Raw genomic sequence first — 26,722 nt, forward strand, 5'->3', positions numbered from 1 at the left:
CCATCTGCTTCTGGATCTCGATGAAAAGTTATGGCTTATTTATGATCCTCTCCCCCAAGCCTGTGTGTTTATATTCTGATCAGAAAACCGTCCCAGAAGCCCTGTCAGGTTGCCAGAAGTTGTGTGCTACTGGATCTTTCACATCATTTGCTGTTCAGTGTTTACAGGAGCGTTTTTCACGCACAGTTGCCCGCAGAAGTGGTGTGGGCTGTGCTGGTGGGAGGTTTCACATCAGCAGCAAGATTTTGGGGTCCCTGTACCCCAAGTTCCCCTTCCCAGAAAAACAAAAAACCAACACAACCAACAAAAAACCGTGCCAGTTAGGCTCCAAAACATCCCCAAAATGTCCCTAAAAATCAGTGAATGGGCCAAATAGTTCTTTGTAACATAATTGCTTGTGGAAGTCAGGGTGCACATCTGCACAGGTCCAAGGGCAGGAGGAGGAAGAGGAGGAGGATGTTTCCAAATACACATGATTTAGTGGGCAGGCTCACTTATGCATACATGCCACTTGTGTTTATTAAAGTAAACAGAAAAACCCAACCTTTTTAGGCCCCAAGGAATCGTCACAAAAAGCTCCTTTTTCCAACGTTTACGTCCAAAAGAAAACGTTGCTTTGTTTTGCTCAGCTCTGCTTAGACAGAAATAGCTGCAGCCCAGGATTATAAATTAGTGGTGTGCAGTAGGAGAGCAAAATTAAACCTGGGACAGTAGTGCCCAAGTGCTCTGGTTGTGAGAGGAAAGGCTGAATTCCCCACCTCTCAAGGACAGGTGCTGTGACTGTATCTTCCTTGTGGTTGTTATTCAATCCTGTGGCTGACAAAGCACTTTTAGGGCCTTTAAACAAGTCACAATTCATGGAGTATGAATATCTTTTATTTTTAAACTGAAAGCCATCAGCACTTAAATTTTCTTTAACATATACATTAACAGGGTAAAATTAGTAGAAACACTGCATAGAAAAAAGCTGATATATATAAAATCTATTTTCAGTGTTTAAGATTTACTTTAAGTCTTCTCAGCTTTCCAAGTGCTGGTTACTTTTTGTGAGAATTATAATAACAATAATTCCTGAGCCATGCTAGTGCTGAGCACTCAACTGAGTCACTTGGGAATGGGATAAAATACCTGCCACATACTTTTGTTATATATTGGGCAGAAATGGGTCCAAGCTCTACATTATTTTCCCTCTTCTGTCCTCAAACACCAGCAAAATTGTTTTGGGAAGATACCCATATTCTGACCACTGGTGGGCTCACGGTGATGTTGCTGCCCAACACTTGCAAGGATTTCCCAAGGAATTTCCAAGCTGGGGAGAGCAAGAGGATCTGGGTTAAGCACCTTTTGAGGGTCAGATCCTGAAAAACACTTCCAACAGTGTGGGTCTTGGAGAGTCTCTCGTTTGTCTAAGACTGAAAATTAATTGGAGTGGCCAGAGGAGGCCACTGAATTAATCCCAGGTCTGGAGCACCTCTACTATGGAGACAGGGCGAGAGATTTGGGATTGTTCAGCCTGGAGAAGGCTCCAGGGAGACCTTGGAGCACCTTCCAGTGCCTGAAGGGGCTACAAGAAAGTTGAAAAGGGACTTTTCTATAGGGCCTGGAGTGACAGGACAAGGGGGAATGACCTTGAGCTGCAGGAGGGCAGGGTTGGATTAGATATTAGGAAGAAATTGTTCCCTTTGAGGGTGTGAGGCCCTGGCACAGGTTGCCCAGAGAAGCTGTGGCTGCCTCTGGAACCCTGGAAGTGTCCAAGACCAGGTTGGATGGGACTTGGAGCAACCTGGGCTGGTGGAAGGTGTCCCTGCCCATGGCAGGGGTTGGGACTGGATGATCTTTAAGGTCCCTTCCAACCCAAACCATTCCCTGATTATAGGATTCTCTTACTCTGTGACTTTCTGCTTGTTTAGTAAGCCCATGGCAGAGTTTCAGGAGTTAAATGGTAGGACTAAAAGAAAGCTTGTTAGTAATGAAGTACCACTAAAAAAACCCAAACCCAGCTAACACCCTCCTTCCCTCGCCAAGCAGCCCCTTTACATTTCAAGGTATTCCCCATGGCTGTGTTCTTTGTTTCGATTCTCGTAGCAAATTTTTCTCTCTCTGATGAAACACGTTGTAGACATTAAATTAAGGGACAAATACGTCTGTGTCTGCCAGAAAGAAAACTGTGATGCAATTAAAATGCCATTAGGGGAACCCCCTGCGGGATGGTAAACCTGAAGGCTCCATTCAGAAGGCGAAGCCAAAATTAAAGAGGTGTCTGGTTGCAGATCCTCTGCAGGTTTCCATTCCTTGACTGCAGTGCCACGGAGACTGTGCTAGTCAGGAGCTGAAAGGTTTTTTTCCAGTCATGTGTGTGTGTGTGTGGTATTTGGAACGGTGGCTTTGGCAAGTGCTCCTTCTCTGGGAGCCACACGTGGAGAGGTGGAACGTGGCACGACACGAAGCGCAGCTGAGCCCGGCCCCTGTGAAACGACGATGGCAGCGGAGGTGGGAAGCTGTCCAAGCCTTGGACTGCTTGGACAATGGCGACTAATAACAGTTTTCCCTCAGCAAATTCGCATCAGCTGCAGCTCTGTGTTTGCTGAGCTGCCTGGGAGGTGTTTGGAGAAAAGAAATGCAGCCACCAGGCCGAACAAGCTCATGGACAAACCTCCGTTCCGGGTTGGTCTCTGGAAGTAAATCATTAGTGTTTGTGGTTTTGGAGACATGTAGGAGCCTGAGCTTTTGATAATAAAAATAAATGTATGGTCCATTGAATGAAGGAATCAGCAGAGTCACTGGGTGGGAGATACTGAGTTTACCAGTGACAGCCCAACCCCCCGGTGCTCACGTGCTATTTTTCCATTTCATTCAAGGTAATTCTTTGCTAAAAGCATTAACAGGAATTGAAATACTAATAGAAGCACACCTTTCTTCTCTGTCCAGGAATTCTCCTGATGACTGCAGCGTGGCAAAAGGAGGGAAGATGGTCAGCAGCTCAGACAGTGTTGGGATGAACTACGGAAACTACATGGAAGAGAAGCACGTTCCACCCCCAAACATGACCACCAACGAACGAAGAGTCATTGTGCCAGCAGGTTAGACCCTTTTACTTGAAAATTTCAGGCTGAAAAGGTTGCACTTCCCTCAAATTTACTGAGATTATTTACGGAGATTTGGACAAAAGTGGCAATCAGGAAGAAAGGAGCAGTAATTTCCCAGGGTTACTGAGAGAATGAGAGAGAAATATCTCAGCAAAGCCACCTCCTCAACCTGTTCTTCTCATTTCAGCAGCAGGACCGGCTGATGACAGGCACTCAGATCTTATCTGACTTCTCTAGCTCCTTTTGGGGGATTTCACCCTAAAGTGGGCAAAAGAAAGAACCACTTGCATTTCCTGAAACACAGACTAGCTGGGTGCAGAGTGTGTGGGAGAAAGGATCACTGTAGCACATGAAATCCAAATACCAAACCACCCTCAGCACATAAAAAACCCCACAATCTAGCAGGGCATCCAAAGCCTTTATCTGGGTTATCCCCTGAGTCTGGGCAGTGTAAAACATTTCAATAAGCAAACTGACAAGTCCACTGCAATGTAAGAGCCCAGTTGAGAAATTCCTGGTTAGCCTTGGCAGGCTTGGCTGTGGGATCCAGCACTTAATGGGCCAAGAGGGCACATTCCCTTCTTGCCCTCCAAACACACCTCTGCTGGAAGATTGGTTTGCAAAATAATTAGCAGACCCATTTCCAAAATCAGAGGCCATCATGGCTTATGTGGGTGTCGATAAACCACGAGATTCACACAGGATAAACACAACACCTGCAAGCAGGAGGGAATGTTTTGCTGCTGGTTCCTCCCCAGCAGAGATCTGCCTATCTGAAATATTTCTGCCTCTGCTCTGTTGCTTAATATTCTTACAGTTTTTCAGTTGCTAAGATATGCAAGAGTACTGACTGTGGCCAATTTTGCAAGCTATGATTATTTCAGTTATTTGTCAAGATAGGTGTGGACAAATCTGCTGCAGTGTCCTCTGCAATGGCATTGTCAATTCTGTCCTGAAGACAGAACAGTGATGCACTGAATAATGAGTGTCCTGCCAACTGGAAGGAGACCACACTGAAATACATGACATCTAAATATCCTTCTAAAATATTTGTCTTCCTGGTGTTCGGCACTTTTTAGTCTTTTAGTAACCCTCAGCTCAGCAAGGTGGAATTTTTTTCTTAGTGTATTCCTGGAGGTGCGTTTCCAGGTGGATTTGAGTGACATTTGAGGAATGTCACAGTCACTATGTCGAGGTCACTGGAAGAAATTAATGGGTAAAAATCAGCATTCCCTCTTTCAGACTAACCTGAACCATCAGAAGAGAGGGAATGGCACTGAAGTTAAGCCATAGAAAAGCTATTTAAGTTGTCATCCAAGTCCTGGCATTTCTACAGACATTCATGTCATGCACAGCAGCCAGTTGACCACCATGTGCTCCATTCTCAGTCTTTGGGATATCACAGAATCACAGAGTCCTTTAGGTGGGAGGGCAGAAACTCTTGAAGGATTTGTTTCCCCTTGGTCTTAATACTTTTCTCTCCATAAAGTATATCTTGTTCGTGGTAGGAGCTGTCTCCTGTTGTAGGGGATGTTCACTGAAGGTCCTGAGGGATCTTCATGATGTCGGGTCCTTACTCAAGGAAAATAAAATGGAAGAGAAATGGAAAAGGAGGAGTTTAGAAGGGAAGAAAAAGTTGAAATTAAGGATTAGTTCAAAACCATTTTGCTGCAAATCTGGACTAGTTCTTGGGGTTTTTTTCCCCCAGATGGTTTTGCCAGTGCTACAGGTATTAGGTAAAAACCCAGGCAGGTGTAGCAATGTACTCCAGTGCAACACAGCATCTAGGAAAGAAAATGTGGAATGTTTTAATATTACCCACTCTAGTTTATGAAATAACTGGTCAAACCTGTGAGTGCTTACTTAGCCTACGCTCAAGAAAGAGTGGATCTGACTTGAGTGGAAATTGCACTTGAATAAAGACACAGATTCAACAGAGAGCTTTGAAAATTGTTCAGCTACGAGTTGCAGAGCTGTTGGTGGGTCAGAAACCTCTGGTAATCTGTGGATAAAACTGATGAAACAGAAGAACTAAATGAGAGAAGGAGCTCACTGAGCAGCAGAGGGTTTGTTAACACTCAGCTCACAGCTCTTCCCTAACAGTTTTCCACAGTTATTCTCCCTTGAGAGTGGAATGGGCAGCGAAGGAGTTACGGCCTCCTGGATGTGGACATCTTGTTGTTCCAGAACAATCTGTTAATCAGAGGACAAAACTAATGGCACAGAAGCAGTAAATGAGAGAATGAGCTCAGGGATTGTTGTTAACACTCAGAGCTCACAGCTCTTCCCTAACAGTTTTCCACAGACAGTTGTTCTCTCTTGCACTCAACAAGCCAAATTAATTCCTCAAGTCAATGAACAAGGGGCTTAAGGTGCCTGCAGTTTGACTGTGCCTGCATTTATTTTGCACTGGTCCAGTGCATCAACACTCGCCCTTCTTTGCCTAATTTTGTGGTCTGTGCCACCCCCAGATCCCACGTTATGGAGCACAGACCACGTGCGCCAGTGGCTGGAGTGGGCAGTGAAGGAGTACGGGCTCCCGGACGTGGACATCCTGCTGTTCCAGAACATCGATGGGAAGGAGCTCTGTAAAATGACCAAAGATGACTTCCAGAGGCTCACCCCAAGCTACAACGCAGACATCCTCCTGTCACACCTACACCACTCTCAGAGAGAGTAAGCCCCGTCTCTCCGTCATCGCAGTAGAGCCTGGGCGGTCGGTCCGCGTGGCTGGCACCAGCCTTAGGTGTCGTGGTGTGGATAAGTTTGTGGATAACTTAACTGGGTTTGCAAATGTTGTTTTTCCTGAGAACACAGTGGGGAACCTTGATCCAAAGCCTTGAAAGATTCCTCATTAATTTCAGTTGGCTATCACTCATGTCCATCGAAGGAAAGAGTCAGGGAATCTTTCTGCGTATCCATCTCGGAGGAAAATCAAGCTGAAATTCAGCAAATTCATCAGCATAATGTAGGAACAAAACCACATGGGATTCAGTGCTAATGTTTTTTCTGGTCACATACTCATTTCTTTTACATTTTAATGATGAGGATGCTAAACAAGAGTGCAAACATTGATTCATAGAGCGAATTCCAGGCATGATTCGAAGGACTGGCAGCAGTTTGCTGCACTCTGAACAGGAACTTCCTCCAGAGATAGCGAACCACACCACACAACCGCCGGCACTCTCTGCCTCTCAAGGCCAACCAGATGCACTAGGCCTCACTCCCTCGCCCGGGCAGAGCGACAGCAAAGCTACCTTCGCCTTCGGTCCACCGGAAGAAAGAGAGAGAGAGTTTCCTCTCTCTTCTTATTTATACTCTTGCTTACGTAAAAATCGTATGGAATACTGGGAACATGGCCTTGGCTCCTTGGTTACAACCTGGTCACCAAGGAAGGCCTAGTCTTAAAACTACTACAGGGTTTTTTTCCCCCAGATGGTTTTGCCAGTGCTACAGGTATTAGGTAAAAACCCAGGCAGGTGTAGCAATGTACTCCAGTGCAACACAGCATCTAGGAAAGAAAATGTGGAATGTTTTATGATTACCCACTCTAGTTTATGAAATAACTGGTCAAACCTGTGAGTGCTTACTTAGCCTACACTCAAGGAAGAGTAGATCTGACTTGAGTGGAAATTGCACTTGAATAAAGACACAGATTCAACAGAGAGCTTTGAAAATTGTTCAGCTACAAGTTGCGGATCTGTTGGTGGGTCAGAAACCTCTGGTAATCTGTGGATAAAACTGATGAAACAGAAGAACTAAATGAGAGAAGGAGCTCACTGAGCAGCAGAGGGTTTGTTAACACTCAGCTCACAGCTCTTCCCTAACAGTTTTCCACAGTTATTCTCCCTTGAGACTGGAATGGGCAGCGAAGGAGTTATGGCCTCCTGGATGTGGACATCTTGTTGTTCCAGAACAATCTGTTAATCAGAGGACAAAACTAATGGCACAGAAGCAGTAAATCAGAGAATGAGCTCAGGGATTGTTGTTAACACTCAGAGCTCACAGGTCTTCCCTAAGAGTTTTCCACAGTTATTTTCTCTTGCACTCAACAAGCCAAATTAATTCCTCAAGTCAATGAACAAGGGGCTTAAGGTGCCTGCAGTTTGACTTTATTTTGCACTAGTCCAGTGCATCAACACTCACCCTTCTTTGCCTAATTTTGTGGTCTGTGCCGCCCCCAGATCCCACGTTATGGAGCACAGACCACGTGCGCCAGTGGCTGGAGTGGGCGGTGAAGGAGTACGGGCTCCCAGACGTGGACATCCTGCTGTTCCAGAACATCGATGGGAAGGAGCTCTGTAAAATGACCAAAGATGACTTCCAGAGGCTCACCCCAAGCTACAACGCAGACATCCTCCTGTCACACCTACACTACCTCAGAGAGAGTAAGCCCCGTTCTCCATCATCGCGGTAGAGCTTGCGGTCGGTCCGTGGCTGGCACCAGCCTTAGGTGTCGTGGTGTGGATAAGTTTGTGGATAACTTAACTGGGTTTGCAAATGTTGCTTTTCCTGAGAACACAGTGGGGAACCTGATCCAAAGCCTTGAAAGATTCCCATTAATTTCAGTTGGCTATCACTCATATTCATCGAAGGAAAGAGTCAGGGAGTCTTTCTGCATATCCATCTCGGAGGAAAATCAAGCTGAAATTCAGCAAATTCATCAGCATAATGTAGGAACAAAACCACATGGGATTCAGTGCTAATGTTTTTTCTGGTCACATACTCGTTTCTTTTCCATTTTAATGATGAGGATGCTAAACAAGAGTGCAAACATTGATTCATAGAGCGAATTCCAGGCATGATTCGAAGGACTGGCAGCAGTTTGCTGCACTCTGAATAGGATCAGGGAGATTTAACTGAATTGAATTAAAATTCTGTAAATTCGTGGGAAAAAAAGGAACAGTCCCTGGAGTCCAAACACAAATTGACTGCGGTGCATGGTTAGCGTTTCAAAGGGAAAGAAGGGATGAGGGTTTTCACCTAAGCTTGAGGAACATTTTAAGAAGTTAAAATGAAGGTGGTTTTTAGAATTAAAAAAACAACAACCAGCATTGCAACACCAGTGCGGTGCAGTCTCCTCCACACGCACACTGTCAGCAAACCAGTTCAGAAATGCCGTGCATTTATAATGTGGAATAAATTGAATAAATGAATGCCCTGGTTTCAGCTGTAGCAAACACCCACCCCCACCTCCAAAGCGCAGGTTGGAACTCTCGACAGACTCGCACTCAGACAATCCTGTCAGGGGAAAAAAAAATATGGTTTAAAAAAAAAAAAAAAGATAATTCACAATTTTTTTTTTTACATTTTGGTGTTGCTTTTTGTTTTGTTTTGTAGCTCCTCTTCCACATTTGACTTCAGATGATGTTGATAAGGCCTTACAAAACTCTCCACGGTTAATGCATGCTAGAAACACAGGTAATGCTGGCACTGCTCCCATTGCTATAGGTCATCTTGGAAAAGCCCAGGATTCCTCTTTATGGGTTGCTTGCTAAAAAATGGAAGTGGTAAATCCAGGAGGGAGACAAGTGGGTCCTGTCCTGGCTGTGTGTGTGAGTTTTATGCACAGACACACGGAGAAAAAGGTGGGATCACGCAGGGCCAGACGGCGCAAAAATGGTCTCCTTGCTGGTAATTTCTTGTGTCCTGCAAGAGAGTGGGGTCCCTCACTGATGATAAACTGCAGGTTTGGGGCCCTTTATCCTTTTACCTGAGGACTTTTTTTCTCATTCTGTCTCATTGTACTGTCAGATCTACTCCACGGATCCCTAGAAACCCGTTGGAGCTCAAAAGTGCTTCAGCGCTTGCCTGAGTGCTTTGGGCTCTGGTGAATGGGGATGTCTCCCCTCCCATGCAGCAAATATTGTACTTATCTCATTTTCTAACCATGTGGGACTTGAGCTGGAAATTCCACTAAATTTGGCGTTGTAATCTCCACTAAGTCTGATCTGGGTGTAAAACGGCTTTTGTTGATATTCACCCTTCTGTTGATTGGGCCCAGAAAACTGTCGAGTGTAGGTAGGAGAACGACACGTGCCTCAAAAGCCTCTGTCCTTCAGGATGGGGCTTAGAATATTTCTGAGAATAATTCAGAATGCATTTTCTCTTTAGCAGTTGTGCAACAGAGGATGGCATGGAACTGTACACACAGTATGTTATACGTGCTGCCTAAAGATGTTTGGAATATTGCATGATCATGCCTGAGGGTATTAGTTACCTACAGTGACCAGAAAGAACAATTCTTTATGAGAAATGAAAAAGATAATACAAAGGATAATGCAAAAAAAAAAAAAAGAAAAAGAAAACAAGACTTGGATTGCAGTGCTTCTTTCGTATTTTATTTAGTTTTTCGCTGGGAGTTTCCCAGCGAAATTCACCGGATTAAAGATCTCTCCCTGAGAGCAGAGGTTTGCCAGCAGTCACAGTGGCAAGCACAAGGTCCTACTGTGGGTTGTAGTCCTGCTGCAAACCCCACCAAAGTTAACAACAACAACAAAAAAATCCATTTATTTTGATGTGGTTTGGAATAAGCCTGAAGTCCTTTTTTTAAAAATAGATGGACTTTTCCATCTCTGGCTTTGGAGATTCTAATTTGCCGAGCAGTTTGCACATATAGAGATATCCAAGTGTTGTTGAGCAGTTTCTGTGTGTTATCTTTTTCTATATACGTGCACTGACAATCATATTTGGGCATTCATTTCACCAAGATAAGTTTGTCTGCCTCTCTGTCATTGGGAGTGGGAGTGATACCATGCTGACCACCAGCACAGGGAAAATCAGTTGCTCAATTTTCAGTGGATCACAAAAGAGTTAGAAAAAAAAAAAAAAGATTCTTGAAGTCAGCAGTAATGGCACAAATTCTCGTGACCCTTTTCAAGTTCCTGGAGAGGGTCATGAGGAGCCTGCTGGGGTTGTTGGAGCAATTTCAGTGCCTGAGATCTGTGAGGGACTATTTTTTATATCAAGGTCAATATTTTGAATCTTTCCACTCCGTGAAGATAATGAAATTTCTGGGGGTCTGACCCAAAAGTCTCTGCTTGAAAATATGAACCTGTTTGAGGAATGGCAAAGAAGTTTTATTTCAGAACATCCAAAGCACAGGTGGAGAGGTGGTTGTAGTGAAGGGAAAAGGGATTTCCTGAACTTCACTGTCCTTCCTTAAAACAGATTTTGCAGAGTTTTATCCAGTTATTTGAATGGCTTTATATGGGTATAAAGACTTCCAAAATGAACTTTTATGTATAACAGTCCTCAGAGAGAAATTAGTTATTCATAGTCTTTGTTCAAGACGCAGGAGGGAAAATATCCATGGGTTTAGGGGCTGTGGAAATGAATCTTTAGGTGTTATTTCATCTTCTCTCTCTTTAGGAGGTGCCACTTTTATTTTTCCAAATACATCAGTTTATCCAGAGGCAACACAAAGAATTACAACCAGGCCAGGTATGAACAGTGACCACCTTTTGTATGCTGCGATCTTACTCTTTTCATCTCTTGAAGTATCTCATTCTTTTTCTCTTTTAACTCTCTTTTCATAAATATTGGGCTCTATTTTGAATACTCACACATTTATTATATACCTGTATTATATATAAATGTGTGTATAATTGTGTAGAGTGAGTTGATTAAATAGAACAGTTTAATAAGTCTGTTTCTTCCACATATCTCTACTTTTAAACGACTTTATTTACTGTCTGAAGCACCAGAGAATGAGAAGACCTGAGCTCTGCTCAATTTTCCCACTGCATTGTCCCAGCACAGTCACTTTTCAATGTGCTTCAGTTCTCTGTTTGCAAAATGAGGCAGAAATTCCCTCTTCTATAATCCTGTTTGAAGTATACTGGGGAAAAACACTCTAAAACTGCAGGATAAATGTTTCACCTGCTGTCTGCTTTTTATTTGTGTTTGAGGCAAGTAAACCCCACAACATCTGATTGGGAGTTTAAGAGATCTAGATAAGTAAAAGGAAAATAAGAAAGCCCTTCTTGCTCAGATGTTTAAAGCCCATGAAAGTATTGTGGATGTGCTGGTTTGTGAAAAGCTAAAGGGAATAATCAAAAAAAGGTGAGGACATGGCTAGGAAGCTAAAATTTTGCTTTGTGTTTCCATTCACCACAAAAAATTCTGGAAAAATGCCTAATCTGGACCTTTGCTTTACTAATAACGAGTGCAAAGTACTTTGAGACATCAGGAGGAACTGCAGCAAAATATTTAATTTAAAGGAAATCCATTACGGAGCCAGAGACATAAATCCAAGTGTTCTGAGGGGACATGCACTTGAATTGACTAAGCTCTTGTGAAAAGATACATTTTTGCCTTAAAACCAGGGGGATTTGGAGAGCAAATATTTTATCTGTGCTCTAGGATATAATCAGGATGGTGTATGCAAGAAGCTATTTAATATACACTTGTATACTTGCATATATGCATGTCTGTGGATTTGTTAATTGATAATTTCTGGCACAGTGACAGCCACTGCTCTAGTGAAAAAAAAAAAAAAAGTGAACAAATGAAGAAACACGGTGGAGGATCACGTGGGAAATCTGACTGTGCCATAAAATAAACCAGCAGCGTGGCCTTGCGTGGAAAGCTGGTGAATCATCCCTTATCAAAAAGGCTGTTTGCAGAATTAGAAGGGGAAAGCCATGGGAATGTGGAAAAACTTCGGAGCACGTTGAAAGACAGAAATGTTTGAAATCGCTCAAATCAAGGTCTGGGGTTGAGGGAACGTGATATAATCATCTAAAGAAGGAGTTGTCCCAGGGTACCTGCTCAGGCTCAGTATTAGAAGAAAGAATATTCCAAAAAAGACATTTTCCTGAAACATTAAAGCATCTGTGGCCCTCATGGACACAGGGTATAGGAGCACCAGGAGCTTGGAGTGGCACAGGGGAATGTTGACATGAATATGAATAAGAAGATAAAGTATAGATATAGAAACAATTACCAACTATGACACTTAAATCCTGGTGCCCAAAACTCTCAGGAGTTCCCAAGGGGCATGAACATGTAACATAAGACCAGAGGAACCTGGGTGTCCTGCTGGAAATAGGCTGGAATAAGGGTATTTTATGGTATTTTCCCCTGGACTTGAACAAAAACTGGACTTTTTGTTCCACGAGAAGTTCTATGATTTCAATATTTGTTGCACTCTGGCTTTGATGGGAAAATAAAGCACTACTTTGTTATGAAGGAGAAAGTGGTAAACCACATATCAGACATGGTGAACTCCTTAATTTCAGCTTTTTTATCTAAGCCCTGTTTAAAATGACACATAAAACAAAAAGCTTTACTCCAACCTTTCTGTTTTTACACAATTACCTGGGGGAATTGCAGTTTGGATACAGGGTGTCTCTGTTCTTCTCTGCAGAGCAGTGTATCCTAACTAAACATTTTCTACAAAAATTACTATCCTGTCATTTTGGCAGCATTGTTTTATTTCATCTTTTCCAGTTGAAAGAGGGCAGGCATCCTCAAAGTCAGAATTTTTACGCAGAAGGAAAAAAAAAGCTTTTTGCAGAAATTCAGTTTTCTTTCAAGAAACTGTTTTGTTGGCTTATCCTGTGGCTTTCCTTCCAGTTAAATGTCACGTTTCAACCAGACTGCAAAGAAGCTTTTCCATAACAAAGCACTGTTCATGTGAGAGCAACAGCAACCCCATGGGGGCAATCACTTGATGACATGAAAAAGGTCAAAAATGAGGAGGGGGGAATAAATAACGCCCAGTGGGAATGAGCCAAATTCTAGGCTGCAGTTCTGGAGAAAGTAATTAGGCATTGTCATTGTTAAGGCACCACAATAGAAAATGGGAAACGAGCAGGGCTTGCTGTGAGCTGCAGTGAAAGAAAAAAAAAAAAAGGGGGAATTTCTTCAGTCGCCTTTAAAACAGAACATGAAGTTTCAGAAAATAATAAATGCAAGGAGGCCTGTTGGGAGCTCAGCGAGACCTGATGTGGGTTTGTCTGCATGTCCCACCGAACAGGAGCATTCCCAGAAAAGATCTTTCCTAGATAAGCACGGGTTGTACTGATATCTCATGGGCAAGAACAGATCTTCTTATCTAGAGGAGCAACGTGTTTATCAAGCCGTCATGACCCTGAACTAAGAGTGAAGCTGGAATTTTGCACTGTTTCCAGAAGGGCTGATATCTGGATTCTTCTCTCCTGTGTTGAGTTAAAAGGCAAAATATTTTTCTCACAGTGCAAAATTTGTACCAAATATATTTCTATATTTTGAGGCTGCAAGTGCCACCAGGTACAAGCACATGGCATCACACAGTCCCCTCAGGGGACATCAGCTAAGAGTTTGGAGACCCAAAAATAGGAGAAAGGGGGAAAAAGGGGAGGAGGGAAGGGAGGAGAGGAGAGGAGAGATTGTGAATGGAAGAGCTGGAGGAAAAAGAAAAAATGAGATGTCTCTGATTAAAATATTAATAGCAAGTGTTGGTCTCACCCTGGTGAGGACATCTGCATGTTGCAGTGATTCACCTGCACACCAGTACTGTGCACTGGTACAGTTCATGCTGTTTCTGAAAGACAAGACTGTGGAATAGTTCTCAAGAAGTCAGGGGTACAAGACCACTGGTTTTGAAAATGCAATGCAAAGATAAATTGCATATCTCAGCAAAAGCAAAGGTTTTGGAGTGTGAGATTCTGGGAGGTGTCAGTGGTGGGAGGACCAAACTGCTCCTTTAGCCAAACAGATTAGTAAATTGAAGGTATTTTGCTTGGGAATTTCACACTGTGCTTAATTTCCATTCAATATTTCTGCTCACAGTGCTTGGAAATGGGCAGATACATCTGCCTTGCACGGAGCCAGTTTGTGGCTGTTTCTTTTGCTTCCCAACTGGTTTCATTTCCAAAGATAAATCCCAAAATAAAGCAGTGTTAAGAACCAAGACATCCACTCCAACATAGTTCCACCAGGTGGTCACTGCTGCCTTCCTGGGGTCCTGGGCAGGCTACTTAAATCTCAGATTTTGGCAGCAATTTCAACTGATGTCTTAAAGTCAGCCATGGAAAAGCATAGAAAACTGCAAAGATTTCAAAGGGTAAACCAAACATTTGAATTCAGTACATTTGCTTTATGAAGAAAGCTTTTGTGGTTTAGTTTCTTCTTTTTTTTTTTTTCTTTTTATATATTCTAAAGCATTTAAATAAAATAGAAGTAATGAGCAAATGAAAGAAGGGGAAATTAAGTTAAGGAGCTTGTCACAAGAAGAAGAAAGGGATAAATCAACTAAAGCCCATCTTCTTAAAAGGAATTAGTTAGATGCTGAAATTGGGAGGGAATTTTAGGCACAAAATGAGCTCTGACCTCTTGGTGGATTTTTCCTGCAAGACTCTAACACAGATTATTCATTATATCAGTGTTTGTCATTCCTTGGTGTCCTGGGCTGAGGAAGAGGAGTGCTCTGCAGGGAGTATTCTGAGCCTCTGGAAGTGCTGAACTCCATAGATCCTCTAAATATTATTTGTACCAGCTATTTCAGTGCAGTTTGGACTTCAAAGAAGAACAGGCACCTCTAGCATGGTGCTGTTATTTTTAGAGACAATAAAGATGACAAAGGTTTTAACAAGGAATACCCTTCCTGTTTCAGTAATTTTTCAAATCCAGAGCCCCCTAGAAACATGCCCTTTATGAATATAAGCACTTTATGCCGTATCTGCATGAATAAGTGCCTTTTTCCTCCACAGATTTGCCTTATGAGCAAGCCAGGAGATCAGCATGGACGAGTCACACCCACCCCAGTCCTCAGTCAAAAGGTAAAAGCATCTGCACATCTGGGGCAACCTGGATTAGAGTCCCAAAGGAACTGGCAGGAGCTGCCTCAGCACTCAGCTCTGGAGGGTTTTTACCTGTGCTTTGGCTGGAAAACCCCTTAGCAGTGTATGGGTAGTACTGAGTGGTGTCACTGGGCAGCCACAACCTTCCTTAAACTCCTGAAGTCCATGAAGTCCATCACTATTTAGGCTTATGAAGCTTAATCCTTTTGTGTCCATCATGGAGTGGTGAGAGCAGCAGGAGTTCCAGGCCTGTGGTCTCTCACAGGTTTGGTGACCAAGTTCCTAACTGGAAAAATAACTACCTGTTTTTGGTTTTTTGGTTTTTGTTTTTCCATTTCCAGCTACTCAGCCATCATCCTCAACAGTTCCCAAAACAGAAGACCAGCGTCCTCAGTTAGGTGGGTGTCCTTTTGTTTGAGTTGTGCCTGGGTGTGATGGGGGTTTGTTGAACATGATGAAAGGGAGAGCTCTCACCTGCATCATCTGGTTCAGGCCACTAATGAGACCCCCAGCTGGTGACCACTAAAACCCCAGACGTGTGTGGGTTGGTTCTAGAGCTGGATCTGAGGTGAAGGTTCCCTTGGCCCCTAAAAGTTACTTTTAGTGGTGCTTAAAGGCAGTGATAACCTTGCAAGGTGAAAATGCTGCTAAAAAAAAAATAAAATCCCTATGTACAGTTTAGGCACAAAGGTGGAAGGCAAGGATGTCAAAAGAGCCAAGTAGTTAAAATGCCAGCAGCTGGAAAATGTGCATGAGCAAAGAAATGAAAATAGATTGCAGCAAACCTATTTGAATTTGGCTCCTGGAATACAGCAGGAATATCAGAGGGATTCTCAGTCTACTGGGAAACTGAGGAGAAAGTAGAAGTTTATGAGTTTGTGGACTGGTGGTTTGAAAAATGGGTGCCTTTTGTGTTTTCAAAGCAGCAAATCCCTGGAGTAGAACCTAATCCCTTAGTATGTTTTGCACAGGTAGCTGGAAAGCACTACACAGATTTTGAGTCTGTTATGGCTTTTGTTAAAAGTAAAAGGTTAGGAGGAGGAAATAAAAGAGATTTAGAGGATATTCTTAGCTCAGAAGACTCTGAGCCAGTTTTTATCACATGGATTTCAAATCATTATTCTGGTTTTTGTTATAGCTAAATGAGACTGTGCACATGACTACATCTCATTAGCTCATGCACACACTGCCTGGGAAGGATTACACTGATTTTTGCCCAAACAGTGTTTTATCTAACCTGGCCTTCCAACCACGAGAATCATTTCTAGAAATACACTGGTGATTTATGTGAGGACCATTTAATGTCTGTGTGTGAGCTGCACAGATTATTTAAATGTCCAAGGAATGTAACCTGATTGTCTTCCTGGCTGTAAAACCAGTGGCCATTTGAGAGCAGCTGCCCAGAGCCAGGGCAGCCCAGGGACAGGGGTTGCAGTGAGGGGCTCCAGACTCTTGTGCTGCTGTCACAGCTCTCTCTCTTTCCTGTCCTACTTCAGGCCAAACTAAGTTTTCATTTCCAGAGGGAATTCCTTGAGGAAAACACTGAGGTGCTGAGGGCATTGTGTGGCCTTCACAGGCTCCTCTGGAAACCCTGGTTGGGTTCCCCTAAATGGGATCCCTCACTGGACTCCAGTGACAAAGAACAATCACAGAGTCATTTAGGTTGGAAAAGATCTGCAGGGCCATTGAACCAGCCTGTGACCAAACCCCACCCTGTCCCCCAGCCCAGAGCACTGAGTACCATGTCCTGTCCTTCCTTGGACACCTCCAGGGATGGGGATTCCAAACCTCCCTGGGCAACCCCTGCCAATGCCTACCCACCCTTTCAGTGAAGAAATTCTTCTCTGCTGATCCAGCCACGTTTTCAGGGTCCAACCATGCACACTCAGCCCTCTCCATGGAACCTCTTTTGACACAGAAAGAGCAGCCCACAAATGTGGCCTCACAAGAAAAGAGGCCGCTGTCCTATTTGCAGGTGGCTCTCACCCCATTGCCCGCAGTGCCTGTGGGTCCTGGCATCCTGAATATACACTTGTGCACACTAAAACACTGCAAAAGACAAATTTGTGTCCTTGCACACCGAGTCTGAACAGAACACATGCAAGTGTTGTGATGCAGAGAGAGGAATTGCTTAGGTGTTGGATCTGCTGTCCCATCAGGCAGCACAGGCTGTCCCTTGTGAGGTTAAAAAATGAACCATTTGACATGAATGTTCCACAGCTTTTAAATCTTTCTTTCACAATCTTGTAGATCCTTATCAGATACTCGGACCGACCAGCAGCCGGCTTGCAAATCCAGGTGAGAAGAGGTTTTGCTGATTTAGGAGGAATTCTCTTCCCTCTAAGTGTCCCCATTTGAGCTTTCAGACCCCACCTGGGAGGTGATTTTACCCACCCTTCAGCGTGACTCAGTGGGAGCTGATGTTACCCTGTAGGTTGCAGAATCAGGTTTCCAAATTACCCAAGGGTGGGACTGAGGTCACAGATTAGGACATAGGAACTCATGTACCTTAATTTGGGTGTCTGGATATTAGATGGGTGTCTGATTTCCCATGATATTCACTGGAGATACACTTAATATAGCTCTCTGTAGAGAGCTGCACAAATCATCCTGGAATAGATGGTTACACTCAGTCAACTGAGTACCTCATTAGAAGTATTTGAACTCCTCATATCAACAGGAATCATGGAATCATTAAGGCTGGAAAAGACCTCCAAGACCATCGAATCCAGCCTTTGAAGCTGGAGTTCACTTCAGTTGCCTAAACATCAGGATTTTATTAAGATTCCCCATCTGGCCTCCAGTTACCCCTCCAGAAGGGAACGAGTCTCTTACCAATCTGCATCATATGTGTCCCAGGTCCTGTTAACCCACAGCACAGTCCCATACTGGCCTTGACAAATACAAAATTTTTGGGATAAGTAACCCAAGCCAGCAGAAATATATAGGAAAAAAACCAAAACAACCAAACAGAAAAGCATAATCTATTTGCAAAGAATAGCTGGGTTAAACACTTCCAAAATGTTCTCCCACTTTAAGAAGACAATGGGGTGAATCATGGACAGGGATTTGTAGCATAGAATAGAGTCATGGAATCATTAAGGTTGGAAAAGACCTCTAAGATCATCGAGTCCAACCTTTGACCATAAAGACAAGAGACTTTCTGGGTAAATTATTAACTCTGATTGGGAACTGTGTGGATTTCAGTGGAGCTGCCCCGAGTCCTCAGGACACTCTGTGGCTCTGCAGCACCATAATCAGCATCATAATCTGCCACAAAGGATTGACATTGTGTGTTCCACTTCCTATTTCCCTTCTTGGACAGTCACAGGGCACAGAATTTCTCATTCCACCTTCTCCTCAAGCCCCAGTGACAGTGTTTCTTTTTACAGCAATCGTTGGGCTTTTCGAGGCCTCAAATTGCCAAAACACTGATCCCTTTCCTTTCATTTTATCCCAAGTGACATCAAGCCCAGTTCTAGATTAGCTGACTTTCTAAACAGTGGCAGAGAAAAGTAATTAAGTGTTAAGAACAGGATTGTCCAAATGGCCTGAGGAGGTGGGTTTCCAGATAACACTTGTCTTAACTGGAAGTGGGGGCCTACATCCCTTTAATTTGTCCATAAATCAGGGCTTTTTAAACGTTATCAAGTGTCCATTTGGGAGACTTCATTACTGTGGATGACACTAGCACGGTCTGGATTGGGACACTTCATTAACATTTGGATGTGGAATTCCTCCACGCCGCTGTTCCCGTGCTTTGCCATGTTTTGTGTGTTTAGAAATTGGTGGAGTTACTCTCTCATTAAAAGGAAATTGACAGCAACCATTTATTTTCATAGGACTACATATTACATTTGGAAGGCAAGTGTTTATGTTAGAACATATGTTGGATTGCTTATTCAAAAGTTGGTGTTTTGTCCAGTGCTGAGCTGTTTATTGATTTTCAAAGGCTAATCCCCTTGTTATGTTTCATGCGTTAAATCTTGCATGCCTTGCTCATACCGCGGATTCTTCTGTTTGTTTGTTTGTTTAACGCATGTTAATGGAACAGAAGAAATTCATTAAGGACAGTTGGGATAAATATAATGGAAACGAAGATGGGTTTCAGTTGCACTGAAGTATAAACTGCCAATGGGTTTCAGATGCTACTCTAGCTTGATATTCTAATGGCTACTAGGAGCTCTCTAAAGAAAAGCTTGTTTATTGTGCCCATAAAGCTGGATTGAGGGGGATAAAAAAAAAGAAACTCAACCGATTCCTGGTCAGGGACGTACTTAGAATTAACACATCCAGGCTGGTTGGCAAATTCTGCTGACACTGTGCTTGTGAAACAGATTGCCCTGCAAGCTGCTTCGGCTCGATTTTGCATCATTTCGGTGCTGCTTTATTAAGAAACACTAAGCTTTTAACAATACCAGTGGCAAGGCCCTTTGAAACCTACCTTCAGTTGTCTAAAGTGGTCAAATTTCGTCGCTCTGACTCTGATTTTGCGAAGTTTGCAGCAGACTGATAATTTTGGTTTTGAGCTTAAATTGGCAGAGAACGAGAAAATCGCGACAGCAACATTTTGAGTCTCAACCTGAAATTCAATTTGAATTCATTTAATGAAGCAGAATGATGACAAGGTTGTATTTTATGGACCTTTTCCACTGTTCTTGCAAGTGTTTTGCCCTATGGTTGTGTGTGCAGTGCAACAGCAAGCTAATAATTTTCCGTTCTGCATTTCCCCAAACGCTGCAAATGGGTGATATGGTTTGGCACCAGCCCAGCTCTCTCTAAACTTCTCCATTTTGTGTGGAGGCTCATTCCATAGCAGGGAACATTTAGTTGCAACATAATGCTGTGAGAACAAGCGAAAATGTTACGCAAGTGAAGGCTGTTTGTCCTGAACTTTAGAGATTAGTTTCCTAAATGAGCGCTGGATTATTTCCCCATCAATTGTCTGCGCTGAGTGACATTAGGTAACAATTAAATCTCCGTGTAGTGGCATTCTGCCACTCACATGAGGGAAAACATGACACATAACAATTATCCCTGCTCTTTAGGATTTCATGAGGCAGTCCTGGGAGAAAGGGGGAATGGTTAAGGGTAAGAATTAGGAACCAGCATTGCAACATTTCCTAATGGGGTCCTCTGTGAGAGACAGAAAAATTGATGTCCTGCCGTTGCTCGTCGCCAGCCCTGACATTTCTGCTTTGTTTCTCGGCGCAGGGAGCGGGCAGATCCAGCTGTGGCAGTTCCTGCTGGAGCTCCTCTCGGACAGCTCCAACTCCAACTGCATCACCTGGGAGGGCACCAACGGGGAGTTCAAGATGACGGACCCCGACGAGGTGGCCCGGCGCTGGGGTGAGCGCAAGAGCAAACCCAACATGAACTATGACAAACTCAGCCGCGCCCTCCGCTACTACTACGACAAGAACATCATGACCAAGGTGCACGGCAAGCGCTACGCCTACAAATTCGACTTCCACGGCATCGCCCAGGCCCTCCAGCCTCACCCCCCGGAGTCATCCATGTACAAATACCCGTCAGACCTCCCCTACATGAGCTCCTACCACGCGCACCCCCAGAAGATGAACTTTGTAGCCCCCCACCCCCCTGCTCTGCCGGTGACATCGTCGAGCTTTTTCGCCGCCCCGACTCCCTACTGGAATTCACCAACTGGAGGGATCTACCCCAACACCAGGCTGCCAGCTGCTCACATGCCTTCTCATCTTGGCACCTACTACTAAGTGTGTGCGTGGGGAGGGGAGGGAAAAAGAAACACCGGAGAAAAGCAAAGACACTTCTCGCTGGGAAAAAGGGATCGCAGCGAACTCTGTGGGAGTACACGAATTCAAAGTGCCTAAAAGAGACAAGGGGAGGTTTGGCTGGGAAAGAACATGTTAAAAATAGATGTCAAAAAGACTCTTTGTAGTAGGGATTTAAAGGAAATACCCAAGAAGTATTAAGATACTAAAATGTAATGTATATGGGCATCGACTCTGGGGACCAAACAACAATAGACTATTGTAGGTGAAAGCATGAAATGATAAGGAAAACCTACGGAAGCTGGTGGTCTTAAAAAGTTGATAAGCTTATGTGTAAAGTTTGATATCTTGCTAGTGCAAAACTGGGACTATACTACAGCAATATAAGGATAAGTCTATAGTGACCTAACATACAGTATATGGATCATTACAAAAGAGGGGGGAAAAGGGGGAGAAAAAAAAAAAAAAGAGGAAAACAACACACCTATCTGTATTTAAAAGACAGAAACATATCAACAGAAGAGACTGGTTAGTGTGGAAGCTGATTTGGAAAATAACAGCACGGTTTTAGTTAAAATCAGATGAGTTCCATTCATCGGAGGGAATCAGCTACTCAAACTGTGAAGACAACCCAAACTTTCAGATTCCTTGACAGTATTGCAGGAACCCTGAGCCAAACATTGGAAATGAGAATGTGCTGAAGGGCGAGTGTATGGTTGTAGATCAGAGGCCTGTACCTGACAGGGGAAGCAGGAAGGAGAAGGAGAGGGATGAAGGTGGTGAGAATGGGGGAGAAGAAACTTCTTTATACCAGCAGAGACTGAAAAGACTGAAAACTCAGTAGCGTTGGGACTATGAAGAAACACTTGTTTGGACTTGTGAAACCATATTGCTCAGTATTATACCATTCCCAGTATTTCAGGAGGAACAGACTTGATTTCCTAGTATTAAAAAAAAAAAAAAAAAAAAAAGGCAGGAAAAGGGAAAAGCAGGAGAATTCAGAAATCAGAATACACATCTCTCTCTCTCTTTTTTTTTTTTAAAAAAAAAAAGGAAGCAAAACTGGAATTGTGTCTTATATTTAAAAGTTACCAGTTAGAACCTCATCAGTGCTAAGGGAGTTTTGTTTTTCTAGTGGTCAAAGCAGGAGACAACCAAGATCAGAAATCATCTAAGTATTTTTGTGAGGCGGGCGCCAGTTTTTCTTATCGAGTCGCGAACGCTGTGCGTTTGTCAGAGTGAAGTATACAAGTCAATGTTATTTTTTTTTTCTCCTTTTTATATAATTATTATATAACTTATGCATTTATACACTACGAGTTGATCTCGGCCAACCAAAGACACACACACACACAAACACAAACACACGCAAAAAAAAAAACCCAAAAAAAGGGACAATCGAAAAAAAAAAAAGAAAAAAACCAAACTATCTTGGCCTTGAATTTTAACTCTGTATGCTTTAATGTTTACATTATGAACATTATTAGTACTTAGAATGCAGAATGTATGTAATAAAATAAGCTTGGCCTAGCATGGCGATTCAGATTGACACCGTGGTTTGCATTTGTATTTGCATTTTTAGTGCCCAATGCCCTCATCGGATCTGCCACTCAAAAGTAAGGCAGGTACTTTGGTTTGGGAAATCTGGCACTCGTGGAAACGTAGGACCAAACAGCCAAAGTTCAAAGTGGGCACGTGTTTTTCTTCTTTTCCAGGCAGTTCTGCTAAAATACACTTGCAGCCTTTCTTTGACAGTGCCTTGCCATTCCTGTCCCGAGCTTCTTCTGCCCAGAGATTTGCAAACACGCCCAGTTCTTCGACAGCTCCGTGGCCAAGGTGGAAAGTGAAGTCTGAAGGAGGCCTCAAAGGAAGGATACTGATACTGAGAAATGATCTTTTGTTGCCATCAAATTATGCAGCGAAATCTCAGCCTGAGACGTGTCTTCCCACTGAATCCTAAGCTGAATTATCACACCCCCTTGCTCTTAACACAGGCTGTATCGTTATTAGTAAATAAAGTGAATAATGACTAATTTCCGTTATTCCTCACTTTAGAATGGAGTGTGTGGTAGCTCATTCATTTGTCATTGCAGTCCATCCTGGCTGTTTAAAAAGGGCAGGATTTTCTGTTTGTTTTTTTTTGTTTTTACTCTTCCAGCTTTAGAGGCTTCCCACACTGTACCTTGGGCCCCAAAAACTTCCATCTGGTGCCTCGTGGCGTGGCTCCATTTTTTTTTTTTTTTTGCAGCACCATCTGAAGGACTGGTCTGGAAAAATCAGCATGACATTTGTGAGTGTTTGCTGCAGAGACCCCAGACAGCTCAGAGCTCTGGGTCCCTCCTTTTTGCTGCTCTTTTGTCTCTCTTTTTATTCAGACAAAACCGGTGTGGTTTCGGGTTTTACAGCAAACGTTCTGCACATCCATTTTGGGGAGCTCTGCGCAATGGGAGCCAACTTGCCGGGTTCTCATGTTGTGGGGTGTCTTGGTGGCACTTTATAAGCACAGGATTGTGTTACTGATGCGTGAGACCTTGTGATCATCTGGGAAATAAGCACTGTAAATCTATATCTCCTAAAAATAATAGAAAGAAAAAAAAAAGGAAGTCTTGGGAAAGGTTTGTCACTCCCTATTTTAGAAAGTTATGGCAGGCACACCTGCGTGTGACTATGAGGATAAATAATTTGCCTTTCAGTGGAAATACATCTACAGATGCCTCCCTATCTGCTTCACGTGTACTTCCGACCCAAAAGTCAAAATGAAAAGTGTATTTTTGAACCAGCTCTTAATTAAACACTTTAAAATCCAGGTAAAACAACCATCTTTGTTTGGACTGTCAAGGACATGCCCAGAGGCCTCTGAGGCGTCACCAGTGCTCACAGAGCTGCCTGCAGGATTTCCAGCTTGTGATGCCTGGCTGGTATCCCATGCAACAGGAACAGCATCCTGACATGGAAAGGAAGGGTCCAAACCCTTGGACAGGGATGGAACCCCCTCCTGATGAAGAACAAAATCCTGCAGCAGGACACGGGAAGCTCACGGGTGAATTAGAGCTGCAGCTTTCTCCAGGACCAGCTCACAGCTTTCCAGGAGCCCTGGAAAACCTGGATACTGCAACTCTGAGGATGAAGAGAGTGAGGGACAGAGAGACCCTTCTGTTACTACATCAGGATTGCTTTTAGGGCCACCCCATGGATCCCTCTGGATGTCAAGGACCAGCCTGGTGCCTCAGGGCGCTGACAGAGCCAGCTCAGATCCACGGCAGTGTCTCCGCCCTCACTGCCCAATCTGGTCCTGCTACTGGGAGCCAGGAAGACCAGAGCAAGGCCAGAGTTTTAGGAGCTGGTTCCCAGTTCAGTCCATGACAACAGATGGGCCCAGCACAGCCAAAATTCTCAGGGAAGCTGAGAAGCTCCATGTCCACACCATGAGAGATGTTCAGGTGGGGCTCAGACAGACCACGAGAGGTGGCTGAACGTTCTCTTTGCCACGTAGGTACCTGGATGGATGGACAACCTGGCCATGATGAGCCCACATTTGTACAAGCTGGTCATGTGGACAACTGTGGCCCTTTATTTAAATGAGGACTTCTTTTAAAGTCAGTTGTCAGCCAAGTTTCAAACCTTATTGCAGCACTTCCCACATTCCCAAGAGTCCACGTTGGGCACCTCAAATCCCACATACCTTTTAAACTGCCCACAGAAACACAGGGGTCATCAGTGATTTAAACTTCCTTCTGCAACCTCTTCTGTCTCAGACTGTTTCTCACACCAGCCAAGATGTAATTTTAAAATGAATTTTTAATTACAGATGCATTACAGAAAGATTAAAAAAAACCACCAAAAACCAAGCATTTTACCTGTATTATACGTTTAGTGATCCTATGATCTTTTTCTGTACCATCTTCTCAAGTTTTGGGCTCATCAGTGGAATGGTCCTGACAGCAGTCTCATCCTCATCCCTCCAAAGTGCTCAGTTAATCCATGACTGAATTCCACCTGCCTCCTGAAGCAATCCTGATGCAACACAAATGCTTGGTTCCCTATCTGGTGAGCGGTGGGAGCATCTGGATACCTTCACAGCAGATCCAGGGACCTTACTTTAGGAGGTGAGGAGCTCCCATGGGTGCTCGCAGTGGACAGTGGCTATTCATTGGGACCTTGCTGACCACCAGCAAGACAAGCCCTTTCACGAGGGACAGGTCACCCAGACATGTGGCAGCAACAGCCAGTGGAAAAAAACAACCTTCCTTGTGTTTTATTGGTAAAGATATTTCTCCTTTTGATCCCCTGACTGGAGCTGTCCCATCCCTTGCTCGGGAACAGCAAGATCAAACACGGCTGTGAAGGCTCAGTAAGCTTGAGTTGAACTTTTAGGAAGCACATGAGGCTCCTCAGAAGGCTGCCCTGGCTCCCTGCTTGTTTCCAGGCTCCAGCTGCAACATCTGAAGTGTCTTTGCTCCACTGCTGCCCCATGGGTGGGATGACCACTCCTTGGAGGCACCAGCAGCTGAGACATTGTCAGAGGCATGACCCCAGTGTGAGCCTGGACTGAAGAACTTTGAGCTGGGTAATGAGGGTATGAGGCCAACTGGAATGTGGAAAAGTGTTTCAAAATTTAATCATAGAATCACAGAATGGTTTGGGTTGGAAAGGACCTTAAGATCATCATCCCATTCTACTGTCTGCCATGGGCAGGGACATCTTCCACTAGCCCAGGTTGCTCCAAGCCCCATCCAACCTGGCCTGGGACACTTCCAGGGATGGGGCAGCCACAGCTTCTCTGGGCAACCTGTGCCAGGGCCTGCCCACCCTCCCAGGGAAGAATTTCTTCCTAATATCCCATCTAACCCTGCCCTCTGGCAGTTTGACAAAGTGACAGGACAAGTTCCCCCTTGTCCTGTCACTACGTACTCTCGTAAAAAAATCCCTCTCCTCCTTTCTTGTATGGTCCCTTCCCATCATTGTTTAAAAGGGCACTTATTTTCAAGAAAACTAATAAAACAGGCAGGGGGGTTAAGCCAGAAATTGCCCTGACATGTATTTTCAAATCAGTGGGGTGAAGACTGCTCAAAACCAAGCTCAGAAAAGTTTTGTGTTGTGTACCAGAGTATTGGCCTGTATTTGTTTCATAAAAGAATAAGGAACAGAATAGTTTTCAATGCACAGTCCTAGAAGTAGCAAGAAATTCTGCTTGGAAAGCCCCATCCACCTTCCTCAGTAAACCCAAAATATTTTTGATTGTCCACTTACTAACATTTCCTTAACCTTCTTCTCATTTGAGAAAGTCTCAACTCTGGGGTATTTCCACCCGTTCCCGTAACACAGAAGATGATACATCTCATTGTCAAAGGGTTTTTTTTGTTGTTGTTGTTGCTTTCCTGCTCTTTTTGTATTTTGCAATTTCATCTGATTGTGTTCCCCATGCATCACACTCCAGAGTTCCTTGCCTGCCTCAGTGTTTACAGATTCCCAAATATTTGCAGTTTGTTATCACGCTCCCTTTGCCTGGGAACTTGCCAAGCTTAGACATATTCCACTTCACAGACCTATCCCTCTTCTTCTCTGATAATTGTTAATGGACCCTCCTTCTTCTTCTTCTTCTTTTTCTTTTTTTTCCCCTTTTTACCCCTATTTCTTCACATGGCCAGGCCTGATGTCTCCTTCTGTCTAAACCATTGCCATCTAGGACTTCTCTGACTGCCACCTCCATCCCACTGGAGTCTGTGCCTCTCTCCCCAGCCATGATCTTCCTTTGGTTTACACCTGGCTAAAAGGTGAGCAGCTTGAGCAGCTAAAAGATGGACTTCCATGTTCTTCTTTGCTTGGAGTTTCTTTTTCATGAACTGAAAATCCTCCTTTCCTCACGTCTTTCCACCAGCAGACCACTAGGAAGGTTTTTCCAAGCTCTTGGCTGCAGTAGTTCCACCAGCTCCGAATCATCAGGGATGGAAGAGACCTTCATGATCATCCAGTCCCACCATCAACCCAGCACCACCATAATCACCCCTAACCCATGTCCCCAAGATGCCAAAATGGGTTCTTAAAACAGGCACAAGCACTTGGGCTAAAAGATTGCCCCAGTGGTACATTTAGGCCT

General features: G+C 43.9%; 1 protein-coding gene across 4 annotated transcripts in view; it reads left to right on the forward strand.

Annotated features, from left to right (window-relative positions):
• Positions 1–22,613, forward strand: part of ERG (ETS transcription factor ERG) — a 104,430-nt gene extending 81,817 nt beyond the window's left edge. For 2 of the 4 annotated variants that reach the window (XM_050332841.1, XM_050332842.1), the window contains exons 3-10: positions 2,929–3,080; positions 7,271–7,474; positions 8,427–8,507; positions 10,458–10,529; positions 14,783–14,851; positions 15,214–15,270; positions 17,123–17,170; positions 20,087–22,613. In XM_050332841.1, the coding sequence (XP_050188798.1) occupies positions 2,929–3,080; positions 7,271–7,474; positions 8,427–8,507; positions 10,458–10,529; positions 14,783–14,851; positions 15,214–15,270; positions 17,123–17,170; positions 20,087–20,607 (1,204 nt within the window). In that variant the 3' untranslated portion in view covers positions 20,608–22,613. The remainder of the gene's footprint in view (positions 1–2,928; positions 3,081–7,270; positions 7,475–8,426; positions 8,508–10,457; positions 10,530–14,782; positions 14,852–15,213; positions 15,271–17,122; positions 17,171–20,086) is intronic. The other 2 variants (XM_050332843.1, XM_050332844.1) reach the window with 1 other exon arrangement.
• The last annotated feature ends 4,109 nt before the right edge of the window (positions 22,614–26,722 follow it).

The sequence above is a fragment of the Myiozetetes cayanensis genome, unplaced genomic scaffold (genome assembly GCF_022539395.1).
Source record: "Myiozetetes cayanensis isolate MyiCay16 unplaced genomic scaffold, myiCay2020 scf5-8, whole genome shotgun sequence".
NCBI lineage: Eukaryota > Metazoa > Chordata > Aves > Passeriformes > Tyrannidae > Myiozetetes > Myiozetetes cayanensis.